The 27716-nt window shown below is 39.5% G+C and overlaps 2 protein-coding genes across 2 annotated transcripts; both read right to left on the bottom strand.

Annotated features, from left to right (window-relative positions):
- Positions 1-57: 57 nt before the first annotated feature.
- On the bottom strand, positions 58-4498 carry LOC118564237. The gene is made up of 7 exons (XM_036141657.1): positions 4311-4498; positions 4007-4228; positions 3808-3921; positions 3423-3554; positions 3173-3316; positions 209-323; positions 58-70 (listed from the first exon to the last, which is right to left on the bottom strand). Exons 1-7 carry the CDS (start codon positions 4321-4323, stop codon positions 58-60), a joined length of 753 nt encoding a protein of 250 aa, XP_035997550.1. The 5' UTR covers positions 4324-4498.
- A 2196-nt stretch (positions 4499-6694) lies between these two features.
- LOC118564126 lies at positions 6695-11969 on the bottom strand. The gene is made up of 7 exons (XM_036140965.1): positions 11932-11969; positions 11536-11586; positions 11151-11282; positions 10894-11040; positions 10342-10515; positions 7675-7786; positions 6695-7323 (listed from the first exon to the last, which is right to left on the bottom strand). Exons 1-7 carry the CDS (start codon positions 11948-11950, stop codon positions 7281-7283), a joined length of 678 nt encoding a protein of 225 aa, XP_035996858.1. The 5' UTR covers positions 11951-11969; the 3' UTR covers positions 6695-7280.
- Positions 11970-27716: the final 15747 nt, after the last annotated feature.

Below are 27716 nucleotides of genomic sequence, written 5' to 3'. Positions count from 1 at the left end.
TCAGCCTCATCAGGTCCTCATCAGGGAGCTTCTTTATAATGGTGTTTAGGACGTGGCTTATTCCTTGAGACTGAAACAACAAACAGGAAATAAATCAATACAGGAAGATTACATCAGTGTAATTTAAGTGTTTCTGGCTGTACTCCATAATAACAACAAACAAGGAAAGAAATTATTCAATAGTTAAAATGAGCTGCAGAAGCTTTACCTTCTGGAAGGTCTCCCCCTCCAGATGAGGAAGGTCACATTCTGCGCTATGACTATGATGATGATGATGAGGTGGAAGTGGAAGGTCATAATTAAAGATCCAACACGGTGGTAGTCTGTAAAATATTACAGTTGAAACCAGAAGTTTACATACATTATATAAAGAGACGCATGCTTTTTTTTTCTGCTGTCAGATATGAAATCTGAATAAACCTTTCCTGTCTGTTAGGATTACCAAAATTATTTATATTTTCTAATTGCCAGAATAAGAGCGGTCCTCTTTGGACTTTATCTTATTACTTTCCTGAAGGTCAAAAGTTTACATGCATTTTTGTTAAGATTTGGTGACCCTGCCTTTAAATTGCATGACTTGGGTCAAATGTTTCGGATGTCCCTCCACAAGTTTCTCCCAGAAGTTGGCAGGAACTTTGGTCCATTCTTCCTGACAGAACTGGTTTAACTGAGCCAGGTTTGTAGGCCTTTTCCACTCCGCTCATAGATTTTCAACGGGATTGAGATCAGGGCTTTGTGAGGGCCACTATAAAACATTGAGTTTGTTATCCTGAATCCACTTTGTAACAGGTTTGGCTCTATAGGCGCAGTTCCACTGGCCTGCCTGTTGTCGTCCACCGCCTACATGTGAGATTCTCTTGGATATTTTTAAGGAGTAGTTCACTGGGATAAATTTCTGGATCACACATTTAACAATAAAATAAGCAGATCCTGTCTGAACTCTGTCTGCTTTGAAACTGTGTGTTGGAGAGTGTTGCTGCAGGTTCATGGGGAAAACTGCTCCTTCCTCAGGCTGTTTTCACTGAGATCTTTTGTCCCAGCCAATGTCAGCGGTAAAGAGTAAAGAATGTAAGTAAAAAAGATTTTAACTGCAGTGAAATAACTTTTTATCATTTTGATTTCATTTTTTGTGTCCATTGAACGTAAAATAGACCCAGAATAATATCTAATAAAGCTTTTTTGTTGGAGAAAAATGGCGAAAGAAGTAATGCACCACTTGTGAAAGTAAATCTGTTGGGCTCTCTTTGGCATTAAGACCTTAATTCTGAATGCTACACTGCCAGACAGGACCTATTAAAAAAATAGCAATAAATAAATTTCATGGCCAAACAGTTCAATTGAAGTTTTGTCAGACCACAGGACATGTCTCCAGAATCTATTTTCCTTGTCCCTGTGTGCATTTACAAACTGTAATGTGGCTTTTATTGTTTCTTTTGGAGTAACCTTTCAGTCCATGTCGATACACGACTCGTTTCTCTGTGCATAGTGACACACTCTTACCAGCTTCAGTGATTTCCCATGAAAAGAGAAAATCTGAGGGTTGTGCTGAATTGTGAGAGGTAGTGTGTATAAATAGTAAGATTTGAGTTAAAATTCAGCATTCAAGTAGGAGTCAATCTACCACCCAACGGTTCTTTAAATCTATCAGGTTGGTGTTGCTTATCCACTTCTGAGTTGATCTCACAGGTGGGGGGTCATTATCTATCATTCATCCTCAAAATGTGGATTTGAACACAGCCTCAGAGAAATTCATCCGATTGCTTTAAATCAGCAATCAAGTTTACTTTTGTACATGTCCTTTGTGGACAAAATCTGTGCTTTTACCTCTGATTTACACATTTAATAAACTCCTATTTGTAATTTAATTTCACAGGTTCTTCATGTTTTTTTTCTCCATGGTTGCCATTCCACTATGTAAAAAAATGTATCAGCTGACACTAATACATGTTAACATTCATAAGGTGCTTTGAATTATTATTATGGTTATTATTATGACTATTTATGGTTGAATCTGGGGGTGTAGAGGACAGAACATGAGGCAGAATCTGGTACGCAAACGTTCAGGTACAGATATTATCTACATTCTAAAGGAAAATTGCATCCTGGTGTGCACACCCTTGGTTTTATAAACTGGACACCATTTTTGTTTTCTTTTTCATTTCAGTTTTAATTCTACGCAACATTTTATAAACGAGACCCCAGATATGTTTCTTATTTGAGACCAATATGAAAATAGCCTGGGTATCAGTGGAAAAAATCCGATTTTTGCTGTAAAGACTGATACGGGTCACCTCTGGGGGAAAGTCGTAGGATTTCCGCTACTTTATGTTGCAGTGAGAACATAAGAAGAGGCCATTAATAAAAGTTTCTGGGTCAGAACTACTCTGTCAATATTATTCTCTTTACAGGGACATCGAATGATAAGTACTAATGTTGGGACTAATAATTCATTAATCTATAGTATTGATTTAAAGGATTCCTACACATTTTTCTTTTTGTTGCATTTTTTTAAATAAAAAATAAATTTGTGATTTGTGTGACGTAATTCTACACTGGTAGCCTTTTAAACGTGGCACTTCAGTAAAGTAAATTAATAAAAGCAGTCTGGAAGAAAGGAGTGAAGGACTTACATCCAGGCTTAGTCCATGTTGTAAAGTTTTCCCCTTTGAAATTATCTCGACCATTGTAGATGGGACGGACTTCACAGTTGTAATCCGAAAATGGATCTAATCCTGGGATCTCACAAAAGCAAAGTAGCCCATTCTTCCATTGGAAACCACAGTGTACCCTCTTGCTGTGTTCAGCTGTACCATTTTTTCCACCAACTGTGTTAAGAATGATTTAACAACAACAACAGATTGTTATAAAATATCTTTATAATCATGGTGATTCATGTTAATGTAAAATAAATCTTGAGGAAGAGTTTGGTCTGTTTTTCAAGTTAAACATTGAGTGAAGAAAACATTTCCATTAAAATCCTCCACAGGTCACTGCTTCTGAAACATTGATAGTTTAGAGTCAGAGCGTTACTGATCACATCTGGTTATTTAAACTCAGATTCACAATTTTTTTTAACTAATGTACATACATTTAGATTATTCTAATACTAAAGTGTTAAAAGTTATACCATGTAAATATAATTGAGAAGAAGAAATCTAATTATTTCACTTACCTCTCTTGACATCCTGACAGCTGCAGTTAAAAAAGAGTTCCTCCAGTTTATGGACAACATCTTGACATTTTTCACTTGTTGTATCCCAAAACAGGTAAATGTAATCATCGCCTGGTATGTACGACCGGCCTTCTATTGTAAAATCTGTTGGAATGACAAGAAGTGAACACAGTTTCTGTTTTTCTCTCCAAACTGTGTCAGTATAATAACTTCTTCTTCTTTCACTGAGATGCAGTAAATACTAACACACCACAGTCAATGTTGAAGTGGACAGGTGGAGTTTTCTTGTTAATGGAGACATTGTTGTTCTTGATGAGACCAGTACAGCTGTAGTTTGTGAACGGCTTCATGTCAAATGGTTCAACGGAGGTGTTGTCCTCTCCTGAAGAGACACAAACATGAGATCATCTCTGCAGAGACTGCTGTCTGGACAACAACACTGATCAGCTGCTGGCTTTAGTCTTTACAGACACATTTTGACACATTTAGAGAAGATAAATATTCAGAACTCATTTACAGAGAGAAACATTTTGATACAACAAATAATTTTGATTTATTATTAAGGAAGAATCTGTGTCTGAGGTTTCTCCTGTAAATGTTTTTAAATGTTTCTTACAGCTGTAGTTTTTACTCACCTGAACATTTGTACTCAACGCTGAGATCTTTACAGCTTTGAGGAAACGTTGCTTCAATCTTTGCAGGAAGTTTAGTGGGGTTAGTTTGCTTTATGTCATTTGGATCAATGAAATCTGAAGAAGAAAAATAATCAGATTGATGTAACTAATATCACATCAACAGGAAGCAGATTTTTAAAATTAATGTTTTTGTACATACCAACAGGAACATGTTCACTGAGGGTAAAGGAGATGTTTGTGCATGTTTTGTGAGGAAACTCCAAAACAAAATCTGAGCAAATGTCGTCATAAGCAGGTTTGAAGCGATATGATCCATTGATAAATTCTGCAGCTTTTGATGTTAAAGAGCTGATGTCCCAACCACTTTGGTAACAGAAATATCCAGAAGGGCAGGAGGCATTTTTTGTAATGTCTTGTTCATCTGAAACAGATAATATTTGTTCCAGTCTTTTTTCAGTAAATGAGACGACACAAGATATGAGAATATTTAGTATTTTACTCACTCATTCCAGTCATTGTAGTTTTAGTATCAGTTTTGGTACAGAGTATTTCTCTACCGTTGCTGCTAATAAGTGCAACATTTAGCTCATATTCAGTGCACGGCTTCAGAGGGTTGATTTGATGAGTTGATTTTTCATTGGAGAAAGAAAGTGTGGCTTTCCTTTCAACTGGACCTTCCTTCTCAGCAACATCTATGGCGTATTTACCAGCAGTAAAATCTGTCATCTTAATCTGGAAACCAAACTGGATTGCTTCAACACTGTAAGAACCTGCACAGCAAGGGTTTAATCATTGATGTCAAAGAAACCACAAAATTATGTTTAGTCAAACCAAAACAATAATCTCAAACAGGAATACATTTACTGTCCTTTTGTAAGCAAGGACAAAAAAAGCCTTTTTCCATTTGTCTTTGTGATAAAATCTTCACTTACATATAGGAGCTGATTCAGCTGCTGAAAGATGAGATTTAAACATTAAATTAGGATTGTAACTTGAGTACTTAAATACATTCTATAAACCATCTTAAAGTTACTGTTATCAGTGGCTTGAATCATCAACATTAAAGTGTTGCTTAGACTTTTGTTTCAATCAGTTGAAAAATGTTATGTTACCATCTACTAGACAGTATTTATTTTAATTTTTTTTTTTACATTTTATTGTGAAAGATATAAAATTGTGTATATATATATATATATAAATGTTTACTTTGTCCATCAATCCAATTGACAATCAAGCAAAAACATAATGTATAGATCAATGTTTACCTTGAAGTATTCTATATTGATCAGTTCTTTGATCTGTTGTTTTCAGTTTTAAATTTTCCCATAAATATTGTTAAAGCGGCATTTTGCTCATCTATACTGGTTTCAAACAAGTACAAATAATGCAATAATAATAAAAATAAGAATAAAATAAATACAACAGTTGTACTTACTGTTGATTAAACAGATCAGTCCAGCCCAACAACGCAGGAGCAAGAAGGTGTAGAGACCTGCCATGTTAAGGATGTGGAGCATGTATTCATTTATATTGCTCTTTATAACAGCTAGAACGCTGAATGTATGTTTAAGTGCACGTGAAGAGCAGATATTAATGCAGAAGAAGCTTCCTTCTACATTAAGAGGAAGTTAACAGGAACTTGAAAACCAAAGATGGGCTGTACAGATAATAAACCATCACACTTTATCCTATTCCAAGACACAGTTTGAGATATCAATAAAACCTTGCATGAGAAAAGAACATATGACAAGACAACATTTATGTACGTGGTTAACCTTGGAGACTAGTTGCATTAAGTTCGTATGTTGTTGTGGGCATCAGTTATGTGTGTGTCTTTGGGGGAGAGATGTCCGTGGAGAAGGAGGAGGGAGCAGGGGGTAGTTCTGCGCTCTCTCGCCATTACATCCAGGGGAGTTTTACTGATAGGAGAGGCATAATCCAAATACACAATTTGTTTATGACAACAAGCTGCACCAACTTTTCCGTCAGCTTCAAGTCCTATTCGTTGCTGGCTCCACATGGCAAATCCAATATTCCAAATTTGTTATGCTTTTTTTGCGTTTCACATCCAGATTTTATCCCATCTCCCCTTTGAGTTCAAACACCGAAGCCAGTCTGCGTTCCAGCACATCCAGCTTGCGGCTCTGCTCCTCCAATGGGTCTGTTTGTTCACCGCATTAGTGATCGTGTCATATGCAGCCCGTAGCCTGATCAAGGCCATAATTGCTACTGACATCCACTGAATTTGCCGATACATAGAAAAGTCAAGCAATCCCATTAGCAGAAATCCAAGTATGATGAATCCAAACATGTATACGTCTTCCATGTCCTCGACTGCCAAAATCGAAAAACACACCATTTTCCATTTCCTCCAGGAATCTAGTGTGTATCCCACGAAATGTGTCCCGTCAGGACAAGACGGAGCAGAGAGAAAGAAAGCTAACGTCTCCGAAGAGAGAGAGAACAGAAAAGGGATTACAGAAATTACGTTTCATATTTTCCTTAAAACATGTCGACTTATTTTTTTATTTAAAGCTAGGGTCGCAATTTTTACAGAAGTTTCTCCAAGTCCCTTTTACATAACTGCGCAAGCACAAGACCATCTTATCTTGCTTTTTCACTGTTCAGGGGTATCACATGAATAAAATCTCCCAACTCCACTCTGGTCTTATTTATTTCTTCTGAGGCCTTACTCTTCTTCTCATAAACATGAACACGGTTTGCTTCTTGCGACTTGACCATGACCCTGTAAGGATAAGTGATTGTAGACAAAGGATGGATGAAGACTTTTATGAAACAGTACTTTTATTTTGCTCCTGCGCTCACAGCTGTTCCTAACATTTAACATAAAATCACAATCTAATTAACAAAAAATTTCTAAGAATCAGCATCAATTTGATTAACTTATGCAGACAAATGGGGATGTCTGAAAAATGCTAGTTAAGAATATAATGAGCATGACTATGAGAAACTGACATAATGGAAAAAATGGCAACAAAAATATTTTTTAATATAATGATTAATAAAACAACAAGCACATAAAGATATTTTACCTACTGGCGCTTAGCAAAGCATTAAAGTTCATAAATATCACCATCTGGTTTTAATACAAGACAAATATGTCTTCATCCTCGGAGTAAATTATAACTGGAATCACATCAGCATTCTTAGCACATATTCTATTGAAGCTTTATTAAATGATTTTACTTATGATATATCTTTTAAGAAAAAGCTGACGTTGAGTGCGGCAGTGATGCAGGGGTACAGAGCTCAACCCAGACCGGAGGCCTCAGTCCTTGGCGCGGCCGTCTTTGAGTTCGGGTCGCGGCCCGTCAACCTTTGCTGCTTGTCTTCTCCCTCTATCAGCGCCATTTCCTGTCAGCCTGCTGTCAAAAAAAAGGCTAGTGCCAAAAAAAAGCTAACTTAATGAGACGATAAATGATGTTTTGGTCTTCAGCCTCATCAGATCCTCATCAGTGAGTTTCCTTATCAAGGTGTTTGGGAGGTGGCTTATTCCTAAAGATCGCAACAACAAACATAAAATAAATCAATACAGGAAGATTGCATCTGTTCAACTTAAGTGTTGCTTATTTTGCTCAGTTATAACAACAAATAATGAAAATCTTCCACTATCTTGGCGTTAAATCCAGGGGTTCTTAGTAATGTATTCCCAACATCATGTATTGGGGTAGTTAAAGTCTTACAACCTGCTGTTTATTATTTCCAGCAGAACACACAGTTTAATCACCCTGTTAATTTAAGCGGCATTTCTTCATAAGCAACACTGGAGAACATTAATCAGCTTGGAGGATTATTTTTGGAAGAAGAAAGTGATTCAGCAGTTAAAATCAGCTGTAGAGGCTTTACCTTCTGGATGCTCTCCCCCTGCAGATGAAGGTCACATTCTGCACTATGACTATGATGATGAGGAGAAGGTGGAAATGGGAGATCAAAACGGCCGATCCTACTGTGTGATAGTCTGTGGAAAACATTTATAACAGAGGTTAATACAGTAAAATTTATATCGATGTTACAGGGAGCAAATTCTTTGTCTGCTACTGTAGAATGAGGAAAGAAGAGGTCATTGTGAGCGGCAGACGTATAGGCAGACATAACATAAATGTAATGTTCAAAAAAATTTGGAAAGCTAATTAAAAATCCCTGGCATAAAGATGTCAGATTTATTACAACTATTTAGAATTTTTTAATTATGATTCCTTTATGTAGAAGAACTGAAAATATGCAATGATTAAGGAATGTAATAATCATTGCATAAGTAATATCAAACATGAATAATACACCTTATAAATATTATTTGCTGTGTTAAATATGCTAAAAGTGGCGTTGCTAAGGCTACGTTCGCATTGTTGGTCCTATTGTTCAATTCAGACGATATTTCCTCAGATCCAATTCTTCAGTGTTTGTTGTTTTTCACATTTTAATTTTAATGCAACTACCTCAGAGTCTAGAATGAACAGTCTAAGACCCTGAAGTCAGGATAGAGAAGAAAACTAAAGACTGGAGTTTATTTATTTATTTTTTGTTAATTAAGGGTCTTTGTGAGATTACTACTTCTTATTTTTTATTAAGAATACTTATTTCTCAGAATATCCAAATTAAGTAATTTTTCTTCTGAACTCATGGAAGCCTTTTTGAAGTTTATTTAACTAATCTTTCCGACCACAGAAAAGACATACCTTAAATATATTAGAACTATAAATCTTCTTTCAGTAAACGGAGTATCACTAAAGTGTTTAACAACTTTGCCAAGTGTCCCCTTGTTTTAAATTAAGTAATTATATAAGTAAACATATATATTGCACGGCTAAAGATAAAAATCATCTCACAACTGTAGATAAAAAATACACAAGACACATTTAAACTAAAGAAGATGTGAAAAGATAAGTTTTAGCCGGCCTTCAAAGGAAACCGCTGAGTCTGCAGATCTCAGAGATCGAGGAGCTTCAGAGTCATGGAGCCACAGAAGAGAAAGATCTGTCTTCTCTAGTTTTCAGCTTTATATGGGGGACAATCAGGAGGTCTTGATTTCTGGACCCCAGAGCCCTAATGAGGGTGTTGGGATGTAATCGTTCAGCGATGTAGACTGGTGTCTGTCCATGCAGAGCTCTCCAAGTCAAAACCAGGTCCTTGAAATGCACGGTATAATAACCCGGGAGTTGATAAAGTTGCATTAGCAGTGGAGTCAAAAATTTACCAAATTTTTAAGATCTAGCAAGGAGCCTAGCAGCAGCATTTTGAAAAGACTGCAACCAGTCGAGGGAGGTTTTGGTTAGGCAAGTGTGAAGCATTGCAGTAATCAAGATACGATGATAAAAAGTAAGGATGAAAAAAAGTTTCCATCTCAGCAAGAGATAGCAGGGCTAAGTTTAGCAATGTTTCACAGATGGTAGAAACAGCAACGAACCAGAGACTGGACATGACTTTCAGGTGTAAAGCCTGAATCAACGGTGATTTCAAGGATCCTGACAAAAGATTTAGCCAAAAAGCCAAGAGGCTCAAAAACAAATATTTTTGTTTTCTTTTTTTCATTTTTGGGTGCAAAGATGATTACTTCAGTTTTTCCTTGATTCAATTGAAGAAAACTCTTGGTTATCCATCTTTTAATTTAATCCAGGCACTTTAGTAAAATGCAGTTTCAAAATTTAATTTGGAAGAAAGGAAATATAAAACTTGATATCATCTACATAGCAATGACAGGAAATATCCTTAAAATGTGACAGTATGCAGTGGCTGGGCCAGACTTTTTTAATTTGAAACTATGGTTACCCTAATTTAGAGACTTCCTGCGTCCTCCTGCACAAAATGTTTCAGTAAATGTCAAATGAATTGCTACACAACCCGCCAGACTGAGGTTGGTTCAGAAAACATCAGCTATGTTTCTGATTTAGAACCAAATATAGGAAAATGGTCTGGGTGTGTTGGAAAAATCAGATTAGTGCTGTAAATGTGTTTTCATTGAGGGACTTTTCCAGAGCATTTTTAAACTATAAATACCAAATTTATTATTACTTTCTGACAAATATTTGTGCAGTAAAAGAAGAAAAACAGACTGGAAGACAGAGGCGACGGATGGAGGTGAAGATGGATAGAGGGCTGGACAGATGGGTAGAACCTAAACTGTAAAAAAAAAAATAAAGTCTGGAAACACAAACATTTGCTAAACTTTGCTTTCTGTTTCTGTACATAAAATCTGGAAAATACTCAAATAAACTCCTGACCTTTGTCAATAAAGTAAGAAATATGGATTAATACATTTGTATTTGTATTTGTTTTTTAAATATACACAAAACATTATTCCATATGAATAATATGTTTTGTTTGCAACTAAACTTTGTGTAAAAATGTCAAATTAATTAAAAATTAATTACCAGCTTGTAAGGCTACATTTATTTCATTTAGTCCAATCTGATTATATAAACAAATGAATATAAAGCTTCTATTAAATTATTATAAGCCAATAGTATTTGTACAAAGTATTAATATTTCACAAAAGATATTTTCTTGGTTACTTACATCCAGGATCAGTCCATGCTGTAACATTTGTCCCTTTGAAGTTATTTTTATCGTCATAGATGGGATGAACTTTACAGACGTAAGGCTCGAATGTTTTCAGATTTTCAACATGACACGTCCCTCCAGTTTTTCTGCTCGTCTTGTCTTGAGTTGTAGCAGTTTCCTCAGTAGCTGCTTTATGATGAATTTAACATCTGCTTGTTATAAAATATCTTTATAATCATTATAATGATTCATATTAATGTAAAAGAAATCTTGAGGAAAAGTTTGGTCTGTTTCTTAAGTTAAACATTGAATGAAGAAAACATTTCCATTAAAATCCACCACAGGTCACTGCTGCTGAAACCCTGATAGTTTAGAGTCAGAGCGTTACTGATCACATTTGGTTATTTCAAAGATCTTTATCTCCTCATGTAAGATGTGTAAAATAGATAAGACTCATAGATTTACAAATTTTCCATATTTTAGCTATTGTTAATCCTAAAGCAAATGTGTTAAAAGTAATTTGATGGAAATATAACAGAAAAGAGGAAATCTAATTATTTCACTTACTTCTCTCGGCATCCTGACAGCTGCAGCTATAAGAGAGTTTCTCCAGTTTATGGAGAATATCTTGACATTTTTTACTTGTTGTTTCCCAGCTGAGCTCAATTGAAGTATTGGTGGTTCTACTGGTCATCAGGTCTTTTATTGTAAAATCTGTTGGAATAACAAGAAGCAAACACAGTTCTTGTTGTTTATCTCTCAAAACTGTATCCGTATAATAACTTTGTTCTTCTTTCACTGAGACACAGTAAATACCAACACACCACAGTCAATGTTGAAGTGGACAGGTGGAGTTGTCTTGTTAATGGAGACATCGTTGTTCTTGATGAGACCAGTACAGCTGTAGTCTGTGAACGGCTTCATGTCAGATGGTTCAACGAAGGTGTTGTCCTTTCCTGAAGAGACACAAACATGAGATCATCTCTGCAGTGACTGCTGTCTGGACAACAACACTGATCAGCTGCTGGCTTTAGTCTTTACAGACACATTTTGACACATTTAGAGAAGATAAATATTCAGAAGTCATTTACAGAGAGAAACATTTTGATACAACAAATACTTTTGATTTATTGTTAAGGAAGAACCTGTGTCTGAGGTTTCTCCTGTAAATGTTTTTAAATGTTTCTGACAGCTGTAGATTTTACTCACCTGAACATTTGTACTCAGCGCTGAGATGTTTACAGCTTGGAGGAAACGTTGCTTTAATGTTTGGAGGAAGTTTAATGGGGTTAGTTTGGTTTATGTCATCTGGATCAATGAAATCTGCAGAAGAAAAAGTACCAGACTGATATAACTAATGTTGACGAGTCAAGATGTGACAATATTTTGTATTTTACTCACTCAATCTAGTTGGTGTAGTTTTAGTATCACTTTTGGTACAGAGTATTTCTCTACCATTGCTGCTAATAAGTGCAACATTTAGCTCATATTCAGTGCACGGCTTCAGAGGGTTGATTTGATGAGTTGATTTTTCATTGGAGAAAGAAAGTGTGGCTTTCCTTTCAACCAGACCTTCCTTCTCAGTAACATTTATGGCGTATTTACCAGCAGTAAAATCTGTCATCTGAATCAGGAAACCATCCCGGATCTCTTCAATGCTGTAAGAACCTGAACAGCAAGAGTTTAATCATTTATGTCAAAGAAACCACAAGATGATTTTAAAGCGAATTAAAAAAAATATCTCAAACTGGAACAAATTTACTTTGTTTTTTAAATCAGGGACACAAAAAAGTCTTAAATCTTTACTTACATTTTGGAGATGAATCAGCTGCTGGAAGACGATAGTAAAACATTAAATTAGGATTGAAACTTCAGTACTTAAAATACATTTTCTAAACCATCTTAAAGTTGGTATCAGTTTGTTGAATCTCACCAACATTAAAGTGTTGCTTAGTAACACTTACCAAAGTACCCACACTTCTCAGGTTTCTGAGTTTTGTTCTAATCAGTGAAAATTTAGTAATCCAATCTACTTGACTTTATTTTTATTAAATAATATTATGAAAGGTATAAAACTGAATCATATTTAATTAAATTAAAATTTTATTTATATTTGCACCAATTCACAACACGTCATCTCACTTTAAAAAGTCAAATCATCCAGATTGGCAATAAAGTTTCTTCTCTAAGGAAACCCAGCAGATTGCGTCAAGTCTCTCCAAGCAGCATTCACTCCTGAAGAAGCGTAGAGCCACAGTGGACAGTCGTCTGCATTGTTAATGGCTTTACAGCAATCCCTCATACTGAGCATGCATGAAGTGACATTTGAGAGAAAAACTCCCCTTTTTTAGCTCACAATGAATGTAGGAGTGCTTGGATACATTGCATTGTCTGAAAAGCTGCTTTACAGAGTGATGCTAATATTGAGTAAAGTGACATGTGCTCAAAACTCCCCTTTAACAGGGAGGAAATCCTCTAGCAGAACCAGGCTTAGTGTGAACGGCCATTTGCCTCGAGCGACTGGAGGTTAGAGAAGACACACACACACACATTACATATGTGTATATATATATATATATATATATATATATATATATATATATATATATATATATATATATATATATATATATATATATATATATATATATACACACTCACCGGCCACTTTATTAGGTACCCCATGCTAGTAACGGGTTGGACCCCCTTTTGCCTTCAGAACTGCCTCAATTCTTCGTGGCATAGATTCAACAAGGTGCTGGAAGCATTCCTCAGGGAGTTTGGTCCATATTGACATGATGGCATCACACAGTTGCCGCAGATTTGTCGGCTGCACATCCATGATGCGAATCTCCCATTCCACCACATCCCAAAGATGCTCTATTGCAGGGGTCACTAATTAAAAATCAGTGGGGTCCGAATAACAAAAATCAACAACCAGTAAAGGTCCGGACACATTTTTAATTACAATCCGTTACTTCAAACAGTATTTAACACTGAAATAAAATGTTTATGCATCCACCTTTTACATTGACTTTTTAAACAAAAAAATAACATAAAAATAGAACGTTTTTCTATTTTAAAATCCAAAGTGCTTTTTGCTTTTGCTGTTTTTTTCTAAAAAGTAGCCAGCAGCAGCAACCCTGACTGACACAGCTCATTGGCTAATTTGCATCACGTGCATCCTCGTGCCTGACGCTCCGGAGGGCTTTGCCATATTAACAACAGAAGCGGCGCAAGTGAAGTTAGCACAGGGGTTGAAGCAAAAATAATGTTTGACTGAAAAAAAAATTCTCGCCAGCCCATATATTCCTGGGGCCGTGGACATCATGCCGCATTAGTTGGCTCACTTACTTAGTGTGCAAAGTCAACTAAATCTGGTACTTTTAAAATATCCATTGAAAATTCCTGTATCTCTGCCACCTTTCAGCTTTAGACCCTTTGTGTCATCCTGAACAGCCTCTCCATCACTTTCCACATCCACATCATCATCTGGGTTACTTTCATCTCTGCAGCATCAAGTTCTTCCTTCACACTGTTGACAAACTGATCCACAGTCCACTTTACAATCCCAGCTTCCTTCCCTCCCTGTCCTCCAGAAACCCTCCAGAAACTGCAGCTGATTCAGAGGACAGCAGCTTCATCATTACATCATCTCCTTCACACCTGTACATTAACTCCACTGGCTCCCTGTCACATTCAATATAAACCAATTCTATGATCATACAAGGCCAAACATGCAGATGCATCACCAACACTATGATGACGTCATACATTTTAATTTGACACAGATTGCACATGACAATAATCTGTCTCTGCTTTGCCTGTTATTGTTCACCAATTAATCATTACAGTTTATAAAAAGGCACAATTTACCTTTTTTTAAGTTTAATAAAATGGTTATATTTTAGCCCAGTGACTGGAGACCTGTCCAGGATGAACCCTGTGTCCGCGCTCCACTTTAACTTAATAAAAAAAACTCTCTGAGAATTTCCTTTCTCTGGCCTCACCCAGGTAGAACCCGTTCTCCAGTCCATGTTGTAGCTGCAGTTTATTTATTTTATCTTTTTGATGTAGTTTTCTTAATCTGTAAGCATCAAAATCCTTGTCATTTTATTTAGTGTCCTGGAGCGCAGCTGCTTATCAGGTGATCACTGTTGCATACTGACTGACAGCAGATGCAGCTCTGCCTTCTTTGTTTCAGAACAGCGCAGGTTTTTTTTTTTTTTTTTTTTTACTTTTTCCCAATCGAACCCAGTCAAATGCCAACCCTTCTTCTTCAAGGGTCATGCTAAATTAGCCTGAGCTAGCGCGTTACTCTTCTTTGTGTTTTAAATAAAACATAATAGTGAATCACGAGGAGATCCCTGGTTGGTCGCCGCGTTTATCAGCGAGGGAATAAACGCTGACAGACGACATGGCCACAGGTGGAAATAATTCATTAATTAACTGCCGGAGCAGATTGACGCTTACCGAGGGAAGTTGTTGTCAGCTGCTGAACTTTCTGACCTGCTGGTTCGCATAAATCCAAAGAAAACCTTTGACCACCGCTACTTTCATTCATACCATCTGTGGCCAGTTTAAAACGCTCTCCCAAAAGTTAAAATGATGAACACCGATAAACCACAGACTGGCAATGTCCGCTTTGGAAAGACCCGCCCTGCTCTCATTCTGATTGGCTAATGTCCCGGCTCTGCCATGTTTGATTGGTTGAGAGCAGTTTCAGATTAAAACCTTGAATAAAAAGTCTAGATGGGACTATTTGCGCTCAGTTTCCAAATGACGGAAATCCGTCGCAGCGACGGAGAACTTTAACCCCTGAGTTAGACACTGTCGTCGGACAACATGCAGTAATATATAAATGTTTTAAATCAGGTTGGGTCCGGATTAGCCAGCAGGTGGGTCCGGATCCGGACCGCGGTCCGCTAATCCGTGACCTCTGCTCTATTGGATTGAGATCTGGTGACTGTGGAGGCCATTTGAGTACAGCGAACTCATTTTCATGTTCAAGAAACCAGTCTGAGATGATTCCAGCTTTATGACATGGCGCATTATCCTGCTGAAAGTAGCCATCAGAAGTTGGGTACATTGTGGTCATAAAGGGATGGACATGGTCAGCAACAATACTCAGGTAGGCTGTGGCGTTGCAACGATGCTCAATTGGTACCAAGGGGCCCAAAGAGTGCCAAGAAAATATTCCCCACACCATGACACCACCACCACCAGCCTGAACCGTTGATACAATGCAGGATGGATCCATGCTTTCATGTTGTAGACGCCAAATTCTGACCCTACCATCCGACTGTCGCAGCAGAAATCGAGACTCATCAGACCAGGCAACGTTTTTCCAATCTTCTATTGTTCAATTTCGATGAGCTTGTGCAAATTGTAGCCTCAGTTTCCTGTTCTTAGCTGAAAGGAGTGGCACCCGATGTGGTCTTCTGCTGCTGTAGCCCATCTGCCTCAAAGTTCGACGTACTGTGCGTTCAGAGATGCTCTTCTGCCCACCTTGGTTGTAACGGGTGGTTATTTGAGTCACTGTTGCCCTTCTATCAGCTTGAACCAGTCTGGCCATTCTCCTCTGACCTCTGGCATCAACAAGGCATTTCCGCCCACAGAACTGCCGCTCACTGGATGTTTTTTCTTTTTCGGACCATTCTCTGTAAACCCTAGAGATGGTTGTGCGTGAAAATCCCAGTAGATTAGCAGTTTCTGAAACACTCAGACCAGCCCTTCTGGCACCAACAATCATGCCACGTTCAAAGTCACTCAAATCACCTTTTTCCCCCATACTGATGCTCGGTTTGAACTGCAGGAGATTCTCTTGACCATGTCTACATGCCTAAATGCACTGAGTTGCCGCCATGTGATTGGCTGCTTAGAAATTAAGTGTTAACGAGCAGTTGGACAGGTGTACCTAATAAAGTGGCCGGTGAGTATATATATATATATATATATATATATATATATATATATATGTAATGTGTGTGTGTGTGTGTGTGTTTTCTCCAACAATCCGCGTAAAATGAATCAATATTGAAATTCAAACTGCAACATAATTTATAGATCAATATTTATGTTGACTTATCCTATATTGATCGGTTCTTTGATTTGTTGTTTTCAGTTTTAAACTTTACCATAAATATTTTGGTAATTTTTTTTGTCATATGCTATGTCCAAATAATATTAAAAATAAGAATAAAATAAATACAAAAGTTGTACTTACTGTTGATTAAACGGATCAGCCCAGCCCAGCTCAGCAGGAGCCAGAAAGTGTAGAGACCCGCCATGTTCAGGATGTGGTGCGTGTATTAATTTATATCGCTCTTTATAACAGCCAGAACGCTGAATGTATGCATAAGTGCAGGGGAAGAACTGATGTAAATGCAGAAGAAGCTTCCTTCTACATTAAGAGGAAGTTAACAGGAACTTAAAACCAAAGATGGGCTGTACAGATAATAAACCAAGATCGAAACATTCAAATCTCATGGTGTATATGTTACTAAAACATCTACTCCTCCAGATTGTTCTATTCTGTGTCAAGCATCTTACACTTTGTGATGCTACCCAGAGCTCTACCTACCAGCATTATTATTCATATTGAAGACAGAGCAATGATTTTATTTGTACCATTACTCTCTAACCTAGGGTTGTCTAAAGCGAGGACTATTTGTGGCCTCTGGACTGATTTTGTATTGCTCCAAACACAATATATATTTTTTAATTTATCTTTTTTGGCTCTCAAGTGATCTTTACTTGGAAATTTTGGCCCAAGTTTCGAAAAGTTTGGAATCCCTGATCCAACCCGTCAATGGTTAGATTCTGTTCTCTCTCGGTGGAGTAGGTCGCATTTTCCTCCTGCTCCTGCCCCCCTCCCCTGCTGTCCCTGCTTCTGCTGTGTCGTGTCTTTCTGAGCTCTCTCTTCATATCACCCGAACTCTGGAACCTATGGATCTGGTCAGCTGGTCTCTCATTGCTAATGATCAAATTTTTTCGACGGGAAGGCAGGGAAAAGGGGACCGGTCCTGTCCTGATGGGACACACTTCGTGGGATACACCATAGATTACTGGGAAAGGTGGAGATTGTTGTGTCTTTTGATTTTGTCAGTCTAGGACATTGAAGACGTATACATGTTTGGATTCATGATACTCAGATGCCTTCTATTTGGATTTAGAGGAAATCTGATGTATCTGCAACTTCAGTAATATTATCTTTATTGTCACTGAACCATACATTACAATGAAATTTGCTCTCTGCATTTAACCCATCCCCTTGGGGATCAGCAGAACAAGCAGAGCCGCAAGCTGGATGCGATGCAATGCAGGGTGGCTGCGGTGGTTGAACTAAGAGCATAGATGGGATAATTCTGGATGTGAAACATGGAAAAAGCCCAACAAATTTGGAATATTGGATTCGCCACGTGGAGCCAGCAACAAAGGACTCAAAGCTGAGAAAAATGTGTGCAGCTTGTTTCTCAAAACAAAAAGTGTATGTGGATTTCGGCTTCCCCACTATCTAAACTCCCCTGGGTGTTATGGCGAGAGAGGGCCCAGAACTGCTCCCCCCGCTCCCCACTCCCCACTCCCTCCTCCCCCGCGGACACTCGTGGCTGCTTTCTGAACTGTGGCGCCAGTTAATAAACTTTCCATCCTATCAAAGACAATGGTCTCTGGACAGCGTTCATGGACATACACAGCTCTCACTCACACATACACACACACACACACACACACACACACACACACACACACACACACACACACACACACACACACACACACAACTGACGCCCAAAACGTACATAGAGTCACATGCGACAAGTCTCCAATGTAAACCCACTGCATAAATGTTGTCTTGTCGTATGTGCTTTTCTCGTGCTGAGCTTTTTTTTTTTTATAAAACATTACCCTGGAAAAGGATAAAGTGTGAAATATGCTTCTTTTTTCCTCTTCCTCCCCAATTGTGGCTCCTATCTTTCCACAGAGTTAAAGGCAGCGCCCTATGGTAACCGCGTCATATTTCCATAGGGAAATCCTCCAGCAGAACCAGGCTCAGTATGAACGGTCATCTGCCTAAACTGACTGGGGTTTAGAGAAGACAGAGCAGAGACACACATATTACATATGTGTGTATATATACACATATGTAATATGTGTGTGTTTTCTCCAACAATCCACATAAAATGAATCAATATTGAAAATCAAACTTCAACATAATTTATAGATCAATGTTTACCTTGACATATGCTATATTGATCAGTTCTTTGATTTGTTGTTTTCAGTTTCAAACTTTCCCAAAAATACTTTTGTAATTTTTTTTGGCATTTGCTATGAATGTACAAACAATGTATTAATATTAAAAAATTAAATTAAATTAAAAAATCACAACAGTTGTACTTAATGTTGACTAAACGGATCAGTCCAGCCCAGCACAGCAGGAGCCAGAAAGTGTAGAGACCTGCCATGTGTCCAGGATGTGGTGCATGTATTAATTTATATCACTCTTTTTAACAGATCACTGGAAAGTCAAAAAATATAAATTGAAAATATAAACATTGTGTTTGGAGCCGTACAAAATCAGTCCAGGGGCCACAAATTGTCCTCGGTCCTCATATTGCTCAGTCTTCAATGTGAATAATAATGCTGGCAAGTAGAGCTCTGAGAAGCACCACAAAGTGTAAGATGCTGGACAGTATAGAAGAAGCTGGAGGAACAGATGTTTTATTATCATTTAAACCATTAGATTTGATTGTTTGAATCTTGGTTTATTATCTGCACAGATCCTCTTTGGTTTTTAAGTTCCTTTTAACTTCCTCTTAATGTAAAAGGAAGCTTCTTCTGCATTAACATCTTTTCTTCACCTGCACTTATGCATTTTTTACTTGGAAATTTTGGTCTACGTGTCGAAAGGTTTAGAAAACCCTGATCCAACCCATCAAGGAACCCTGCATTAATCTTATCATGTTTGCTATGTATATATATATATATATATATTGGGATCAAAAGCCCTACGGGAGAGAAAGGGACAGATTAACGAGAGCAAGAGCAGGAATCTATGGTGTGTGAAGCTCTTCTTACCGACAGGTATAGAGAACCTGTCCGGGGGAGGTGGAGTGGAAGAACGGACTTGGCAGTTCTCTTACTCTTGGTGGAACTAGGTGACTGAGCGACAGGTGAGCTGGCAGGTGGAACAAAGGCGGGGAGCCCGAGCAGCACCACAGCAGAGAGCAGCTGAAAGAACCGGGGTGAATCCAGGTACGAGAACTCTTGTCCAGCTTGGTAACACCAAGAGGGCTCGAGGGGAATGCCAAAGCAGGATCTGAGCGACGGGTATTTAGAAGTCAGTCTTCAGTGCTAGGAGAAGCGACCGGTGAGTAATCCAAAGCACAAGACGAGCTACGATAAATAGGAAACAAAGGTTAGCACAGGGAATCTGGAATATCTTAGACACAGGAACGAGGAACTGTCGAAGGACAGTGGCCACTAAGAGCACCACAATGGTTTAACACTCCGGCGTCCTTCAGCTGACTGCAACCTGCTTTTAAACGAGCTGCAGGTGTGCACCACGCCCCCCTGTCAACTACAGTCAACTGTGAGGGAAATAAAGTAGAGAACAGGCCGTGCAGACAGCACAGCCTGCAGAATTCTGACAAAAAAAAAAAGTTGTACATTAAGATTTTTTTATCGACTTTTGTTGTCTGTGATTGGACGATCTTTTTGTTTCTTACAGATTTTCCCTGTCAGACGTCTCTACTAAATTCTATTTGTCTCCATCTAACACCATCTTCTTCTCTCAGAGCAACTACCTTCATGTCCTCTTTTACCCCATCCACTCATTTCTCTGGTCTTCCTCCAAGCCTCCTGCCTGACAGATCCAGCTTCAACATCCTTCTATTGAAATGCTCACTATTTCTCTTGTGACTTGTCCTTCTGTTGTCCTCATTCCTGGTCCTAACCTTCCTCATCACTCAGAAGTAGAACGTCGACGTCTTCAATAATAGACCCCTTGCATCTGACGTCACAGTCACGTGATCGGGGGTGCGCGCCTCCATCTTGGTGGGCAGGCTAGCCTGACAGCCTGTCTACTACATGACAAAACGGGTGATTTAGAGCGTACTTTTAGTTAGTTTATTTTTGGAATCTAAACAATGCCTACGACTTGTTGTGCTCCCGGTTGCACAGAGAGGCATTCCAAATCGTTGGATGTACGTTTCGTCGTTTACCAAAGGACGAGGAAAGAAGAAAGAATTGGATATTTTCAATGAAAAGAGCGCAGGCAGACACTCCCAATGGACTGGGGGAGCCATCATTCTACGAGAGAATTTGCAGTCTACACTTCATCTCCGGTAAATTACAACTTAATTCTGCTCTAGTCATTGTTCTACTTAAATAGCGGCGGAGGGGAGGTAGTGATCGCTACACAGGCCGGAGAAGCGGCCCGTGTAGCGATAGCTACCTCCCCTCCGCCACTGTCTGAAGCAGCAGACAGCGGCGGTTCTCCGGCCCGTGTAGCGATCGCTACACGGGCCGGAGAACCGCCGCTGTCTGCTGCTGTAGCCGCCGCTGTCTGGAACAGCACCCGCTTCCTGCTGCTCCAGACAGCAGCGGCTCTCCGGCCAGTGTAACGATCGCCACCTCCCCTCCGCCCGTTCACGGGCGCTAGTACTTCTGTGTTTACGCTGCAATGTCGCCGACACCCCCACCCATTTTAACAAGACAAAAACACCTAAATAATCCGTAGTGAGTGATGTTTTTTTAACCTACCGGGCGGGTCTTCCTCTCTGCTTTGTGCTGTTACACAAACATGTCTGAACATCCATCCATCCATTTTCTGACCCGCTTAATCCCTCATGGCGTCGCGGGCGTTGCTGGAGCCTTTTTCCTGATATAAAATAATTGCAGCCGTCCAGTGGTTTCAGGGGCTTTCGTGCTCTCTTGTCCGTACTGGCCTGCGTGTTTATAAAGCAGCTGTGTCGCGGTATGAAACCCTTGGCCAGCATTTCACCGACTCGCTCCGTCCCTTCAGGCTTTTGCTGTGTGGATCTGGCAATCTGATACCATCAACCATCAACTTACTCTTAAAACGATCTTGTGATACGTTATCTAAAGAAGAAAAATACATGGAGAACTCGTCATTTCGTCAAATGGCGTGCCAACCAATATGGCAGCCACGCAAGGGGTTCTGGGTAACGGAGTCACGTGGTTGCAAGGGGTCTATTGAATGATCGTCAGGCCGGTCCTTTTCAGCTCTGCTTTATGAGCTAGAAGGAACACAGGTGTGCAGCTCAGCTCCGCCCACCAGCTGAACCTGCGCACTCAGGACAGAGGTAAACACAGACACCCAGGATCTCTGAACGAAAGAGATTTACACCCATTTACACCCAAGACACGATTTTGTCTGATTTTTTTTTTTTTTTTGACGTTTTGTTTTTTGCGTGGTGGAGGGTGGATAACTTTACTTAGTGTTTTTTTTTTCACATTCGGGATCTGTTTCATATGATCCACGTGGTTATCTAGCAACAAAATATGTTTGACAAAAATAAAACAGACAGCTGTTTTCAGTGATGGACTCAAGAAAGTGTATTTTTCTTTTCAACAGACAGAACTTTTGTCTATGTGTGACAATCAGAGCAAATAGTACTTTTGTCAGACTTCTGGAAATGACCATAGAGCTGTTTACTTGTTGGAAATGTGGTATATTCTGCGTTAATGTTCTATGAATTGAGTTTACACAGACGTGATGACATTCTCAGTATGTTTAATCTTATGTGAGGAAATGTAAGGACAATTTAGTCCTTCTCTGTCAGTTTCGTTGCAGGACCGAAAGTCAGGCTAGAGCTGGGAAGCTGCATATTGCAATGAGAGTAATTTATTACCTGGTGAAAAATGAAGGCTTACAAGCAGGCAGATGAAAATAGGTTACAAGAACAAAACAGGAACCAGACCAGAATAGGGATAGCTTGGCAGAGGACGTCCAATATAAATAGGAGGGGAGATGAGAGGAACAACATGTGAAGCAAATTTTGCAGCTGGAATGAAAAATTAAATTCAGTTTTATTTATATAACACCAATTCACAATACACGTCATCTCAAGGCACTTTACAAAGTCAAATTCGGTCAAATCATACAGATTGGTCCAAAAGTTTCTTCTCTAAAAAACCCAGCAAGTTCCATCAAGTCTTGACGAGCAGCATTCAGTCCTCATGAAAAAGTGTAGAGCCTTGTTGTCTGCATTGTTGATAGTTTTACAGCAATCCCTCATACTGAGCATGCATGAAGTGAAAAATCACAGGGAACAAACAGTTAAAAGTTGAAATGACAACAAACAATGCAAAATTAGAGAACAATAGGAGGACTCAGCAGATTGAGAAAAATAGTCTTAAAAGTAGACACGGTGTCTGCCTCACGGACCAAAGTTGGTTCCACAGGAGAGGAGCCTGATAGCTAAAGGATCTGCCTCCCGTTCTACTTTTAGAGACTCTAGGAACCACCAGTAGACCTGCAGCCTGAGAGTAAAGAGCTCTGTTAGGAACATATGGGGTAATCAGAGCTCTGATATATGATGGAGCTTGATTATTAAGGGCTTTATACGTGAGAAGGAGAATTTTAAATTAAAGGGCAATTAGCAGAGGGAAAAAAGGCATTGAGCTGGCAGAAGCAGGGGAGAACTAAATCTAACAGGGAAATCAGAATCTCCAGAGTCCTGGAGAGATGGAAGATTGCAGACAATCACCTTCTCTGCAGACCGGATGACACGCTGCAGTCTGCCCTTGTCCTTAGCGGTGGCACCAGCATACCAGATGGTGATGGAGGAGGTGAGGATGGACTCAATGATGGAGGAGTAGAACTGCACCATCATTGTCCTTGGCAGGTTGAATTTCTTCAGCTGCCGCAGGAAGTACATCCTCTGCTGGGCTTTCTTGGTGAGGGAGTTGATGTTCAGCTCCTAGTTTAGGTCCTGGGAGATGATAGTTCCCAGGAAGCGAAAAGACTCCACAGCGTCAATGGCGGAGTCACAGAGGGTGATAGGGGTAGCTGGGGCTGAGTTCTTCCTGAAGTCCACAACCATCTCCACTGGTTTTACAGCATTGAGCTCCAGGTTGTTCTCCCTGCACCAGGTCACCAGATGGTCAGCCTCCCACCCAGGGTCCGAAGTTAACACTCGCCAGTCCCCAAATGGGAGTAAATTTCTCGTTTGGCGAGTGATTGTAAGAGGGCTAGCTGCCACATGGCGAGTAAATGTTTGTACCAAATAAATTAAACATAAAAATAACAAAATCCATCTGGGCTGCGGATGATCCGTTCACAGCTCTGTCCATCCAGAGCTCAGTCTAAACTGCACCTTCTGCAGAGCTGGTTCGTCTTCTTTCACAGCTTATTTCTGCTGCAGTTCATGTTAACAGAGCAGCAGGAAGAGCGATCAGAGTCATGAATTTCTGGCCTTAACCAGCGGTGAAAGTGCGAAGCAGGAGGCAAGTGAGGAGTGAGGCTCCCAGATAAAGCATTCATTCAAAACCAGTCATGGCTGCACGCTGGATCAGAAAACAGATTTGCTAACCAGATGCAGTCTAAAACGCCAATTAGTCTGTTTATAAGTTTCATTCTTATTTATTCCACAGTTTTTTAACTGCGCTGTCTTTCTGTGCCTCAACGCTCTAACTGCTCCTCTCTCCTTCCACTCTTACCGAAATGTCCCAATTTAAATCAATAGGAGAGTCAGTAGCTATGTTTTATGCTCTTTTGTTTTTAATGACACAGAACCAGTGCTGCTTCAGTGGGCGTGGTGCCTTGCACTTTAATTCAGGTGCGCAAAATTACGTTACATGTAATTTAGGTGCGCACTTTTAAGGGTAATTTTGACAAACTTGTAAAATCAGGGGCTTCAGCTCATACCCATTATTCCTTCTCTTCCCTCTAAAGGAGCCCTTTACAGTCTTCATTTATGCATTTTCCCCACTGTTTATCCCTCGTGCGCAGCGCATGAGGGTAAAATCCAGCAGCTGGATCAGCGTAAAGACGCAGCGTGAACCCCTGCGTTCTTTAAGTGTGGCAACTGAGAGGAAAATGGGGACCGTATAGGCTTGATTAAAGTCCGCCTCATTCACAAATGAGACCAACATAGATAGAATAATGATAAGCTGTAGTGTCTTAATTGCCTGGATGTGAATCTGATATCTGATATAATCAACTACAATACTTTCTTATCAAAGTCAGGAAACAAAGATTTCTCTTCCAGGGTTCAGCCACACCCCAACCCCCCCCCCCCCCCCCAAAAAAAAAAAATTAACATAATATCACTCTTAATTTTTTATAAAAATTGAGAGGTCTGGTCAGGATTAATATTTTGGCCTGTAAAAAATATGCCTGGCCGGTTGATTTTTACAGCTACCAGCTACATGGGCAGGTGAATCAGGAAGTTAATTTCAGACACTGCTCCCACCTGTAGGCGGACTCGTCACCACCAGAGATAAGTCCGATGAGAGTGGTGTCGTCCGCGAACTTCAGAAGCTTGACAGACTGATGACTGGAGGTGCAGCTGTTGGTGTAGAGGGATAAGAGCAGAGGAGAAAGAACACAGCCCTGGGGGGAACCAGTGCTGATGAGCTGTGAGTCAGAGTCATGTTTTCCCAGCTTTACGTGCTGCTTCCTGTCAGACAGGAAGTCTGTAATCCACCTGCAGGTGGAGTCAGGCACACTCAGCTGGAAGAGCTTCTCCTGAAGCAGAGCTAGGATGATTGTGTTGAAGGCAGAGCTGAAATCCACAAACAGGATTCTGGCGTAGGTTCCTGCAGAGTCCAGGTGCTGGAGGATGTGGTGAATGCCAATATGAAAACGATCAGATAATAGGACAGAGATAGGCAGAAAATGGCGATCTGGCTGAACTACTGAAGTAATAAAGAACAGAAGTAACTAAACAGAAACTAAATCTAACAGGTAAAAATAAAGCTATAAACATAAATACTGAACAGAGGCTAAACTAATGGCAGAAACAAGTATCACAGGATAAACAATACCAAAAATGCAAAAACATAAACAGACCGCATGAAGCTACAATAAATAATCAAACCTCTGGGGATCCTGACATTCCCTGTTTTAACCTACTAACTGATCGATGAAGCAATCACCCCCATCTTTCACTTTTTTACAAAAGTAAAATCATAACTACCTCCACGTCTAGATAGTTGGAAGTGAGGAGCAGACAACGAATTGGTTCTGATCTTCCTGCTGAACGCAAGCTCCCGACACCCTTTGGCAAGACACCGGTCACTGAGGCATTTATTGGTTTAATGCTTGCTGAGCTGACAATATGCTGACCCGACAGAACAGAACAGTAGTCGCCCAGTATTCCTGAAACAGTGGGAGCCACTAACCCGGATATTGAGTGCATTTAAAAAACCCAGATATTTTAACCAAAAGAGGCAAAAATAGGTCGCGAGTACAGTGCACTCTCTCCTGGTGGGAATGTGTGTGTACCAGCGTGTCAACCCACATGAAAACTGAAGGTAGAGGAGAATGGCTAATAAATGTAATAGGTCTCACTGGCAGGGCAGAGAAAACCCTTAGATAGTGATGGTTAGGGAAACACTGGATCTGGTAACATGTATCTAAAAAAAATCAACGTGCAACTTTTGTAAATTGACTGTTTCCTCAACTAATATCGTGTAAACTGCTACCAAAAAAAACTAAGTACACCTCTATATAAAAAAATGTGTTTGAAATGTGCCCACAGACTCAACCCTTAGATAATGATGGTAAGGGAAACACTGGATCTGGTAACATGTATCTCAAAAATTTAGAAAAGGGACAACACTGAAGATATAAATAGAATAGAATAGAATAGAATTCAACTTTATTGTCATTGCACTGTCACAAGTACAAAGCAACAAAATGTGGTTTGCATCTATCCAGAAGTGCTATACAGGATATAAATATTATTTAAAAGTGTATGTATAATTAAAAAGTAATAGTAGGCGACTATAAAATGTTGTGTATAAATAAAAATATGGGAGCTACATGCACAGATTATACACAATATACAGATATGTTAGGAAAGGTATTATATATGTATTAGTGAGTTTATAATACAAGATAAATAAAGGCAGATAAGATTTACAGAATCTATACAGATTGTATACAAATTGTGTGTGTGTGATGACAGTCCATATGTTATTATTGTATGGGGAGATGGGGGGGTCACAGTCCTTATAGTTGTGTCAGGAGGCGTTCAGGAGACACTTTGATAGAAATTAGTCCTCCTACAGCTTGTGTAAAAGAGTAAATTTTACACAAATTTATTATTGTCTAAACCACTACCAAAAAAATAAAAAGAAGTACACCCCTTGTTTTATGAAATGTTTACTTCAGGATCGGGAGAGATCGGCAAACACAAATAAGGACTCAAACACTGTTTCTGTTAGAATATAAGGCACACATTTATTATTATTCCCCACAGAATACAGCACATCAAAACAATTAGCTCTTCACACACGCAAAGTAGCAAGCAATAAAGCAACAAGCTTTCAAACAAACGTGACGCTCAACAGATTCTCAGAATCAGCTCTTACCATTGACACGAACTGGGAGCCCTCAGTCCTAGGTTAAGATCAGCGTTCACGATGCCGGTATTCCACACACGAACTCACGGCAGACTCACCGGGCTGAGGGCAGTCACCTCTTTATATACTTGTAAACAAAGAGTCAGATGTGGAGTGAGAGTGGCCATCTCTCCCTCCACAGCTGCCCTGCCTCCCTAAGCATGTTTCCCAAAACATCAACCCTTCCCAGGACCTCAGCAGTGGGCGAAGCAAAATAATATTACATACAACAAATCAAACAAAATAAGAATACAGAATCAGTCTTTCCCACAACACATTGTCATAGGTTCCCCCACAAGTTAAAACAAGTTGTAGCACAATAACACATGTGGTTCTTAGTTTTATGTGAGCAACATAACAGGCACGATCATGTATGTTGCTCTTAGTTTAAAACTAACCAGTTTTTCCCAAAATACATAGTCAAAGAACAAAAATAACTCTTTAATATATCACCCCTATATAAAAATGTGTCTGGAAAAATGTGTCTGAAATGTGGCCACCAAAATTCTCCATCACTGCCTTGAGTCTCTTGGGCATGGCGTTTACTAGAACATCACAGGTTGCTACTGGACTCCTATTCCTCTCCTCCATGACGACCCTGTGGTCCTCCTTCTGTTTGAGGATGCCTCACAGACGACCAACAGTGTTTAGGTCTAGAGACATGCTTGGTCAGTCAAGCACCTGTACCCTCAGTGTATTTAAGGTAGTGGTGGTCTTGGAGGTGTGTTTTAGCTAGTTATTATGTTGGTGTACTGCCCTGTGGCCCAATACCCGAATAAAGGAGATCCTGCTGT

This window comes from Fundulus heteroclitus, chromosome 9 (genome assembly GCF_011125445.2).
Source record: "Fundulus heteroclitus isolate FHET01 chromosome 9, MU-UCD_Fhet_4.1, whole genome shotgun sequence".
Taxonomy (NCBI): domain Eukaryota; kingdom Metazoa; phylum Chordata; class Actinopteri; order Cyprinodontiformes; family Fundulidae; genus Fundulus; species Fundulus heteroclitus.
Note: the sequence above shows the minus strand (reverse complement) of the source record. Positions and strands in the feature narration are given on the sequence as shown.

Coding starts and splice junctions, on each gene's coding strand:
- LOC118564237 (XM_036141657.1), bottom strand. Junction 3,922..4,006: donor CAGTGAACATGTTCCTGTTG/GTATGTACAAAA, acceptor TTTCTTCTTCAG/ATTTCATTGATCCAAATGAC. Junction 3,317..3,422: donor CCACTTCAACATTGACTGTG/GTGTGTTAGTAT, acceptor TCATTCCAACAG/ATTTTACAATAGAAGGCCGG.
- LOC118564126 (XM_036140965.1), bottom strand. Junction 11,041..11,150: donor CCACTTCAACATTGACTGTG/GTGTGTTGGTAT, acceptor TTATTCCAACAG/ATTTTACAATAAAAGACCTG. Junction 7,787..10,341: donor AGCATGGACTGATCCTGGAT/GTAAGTAACCAA, acceptor TGTTTTCCACAG/ACTATCACACAGTAGGATCG.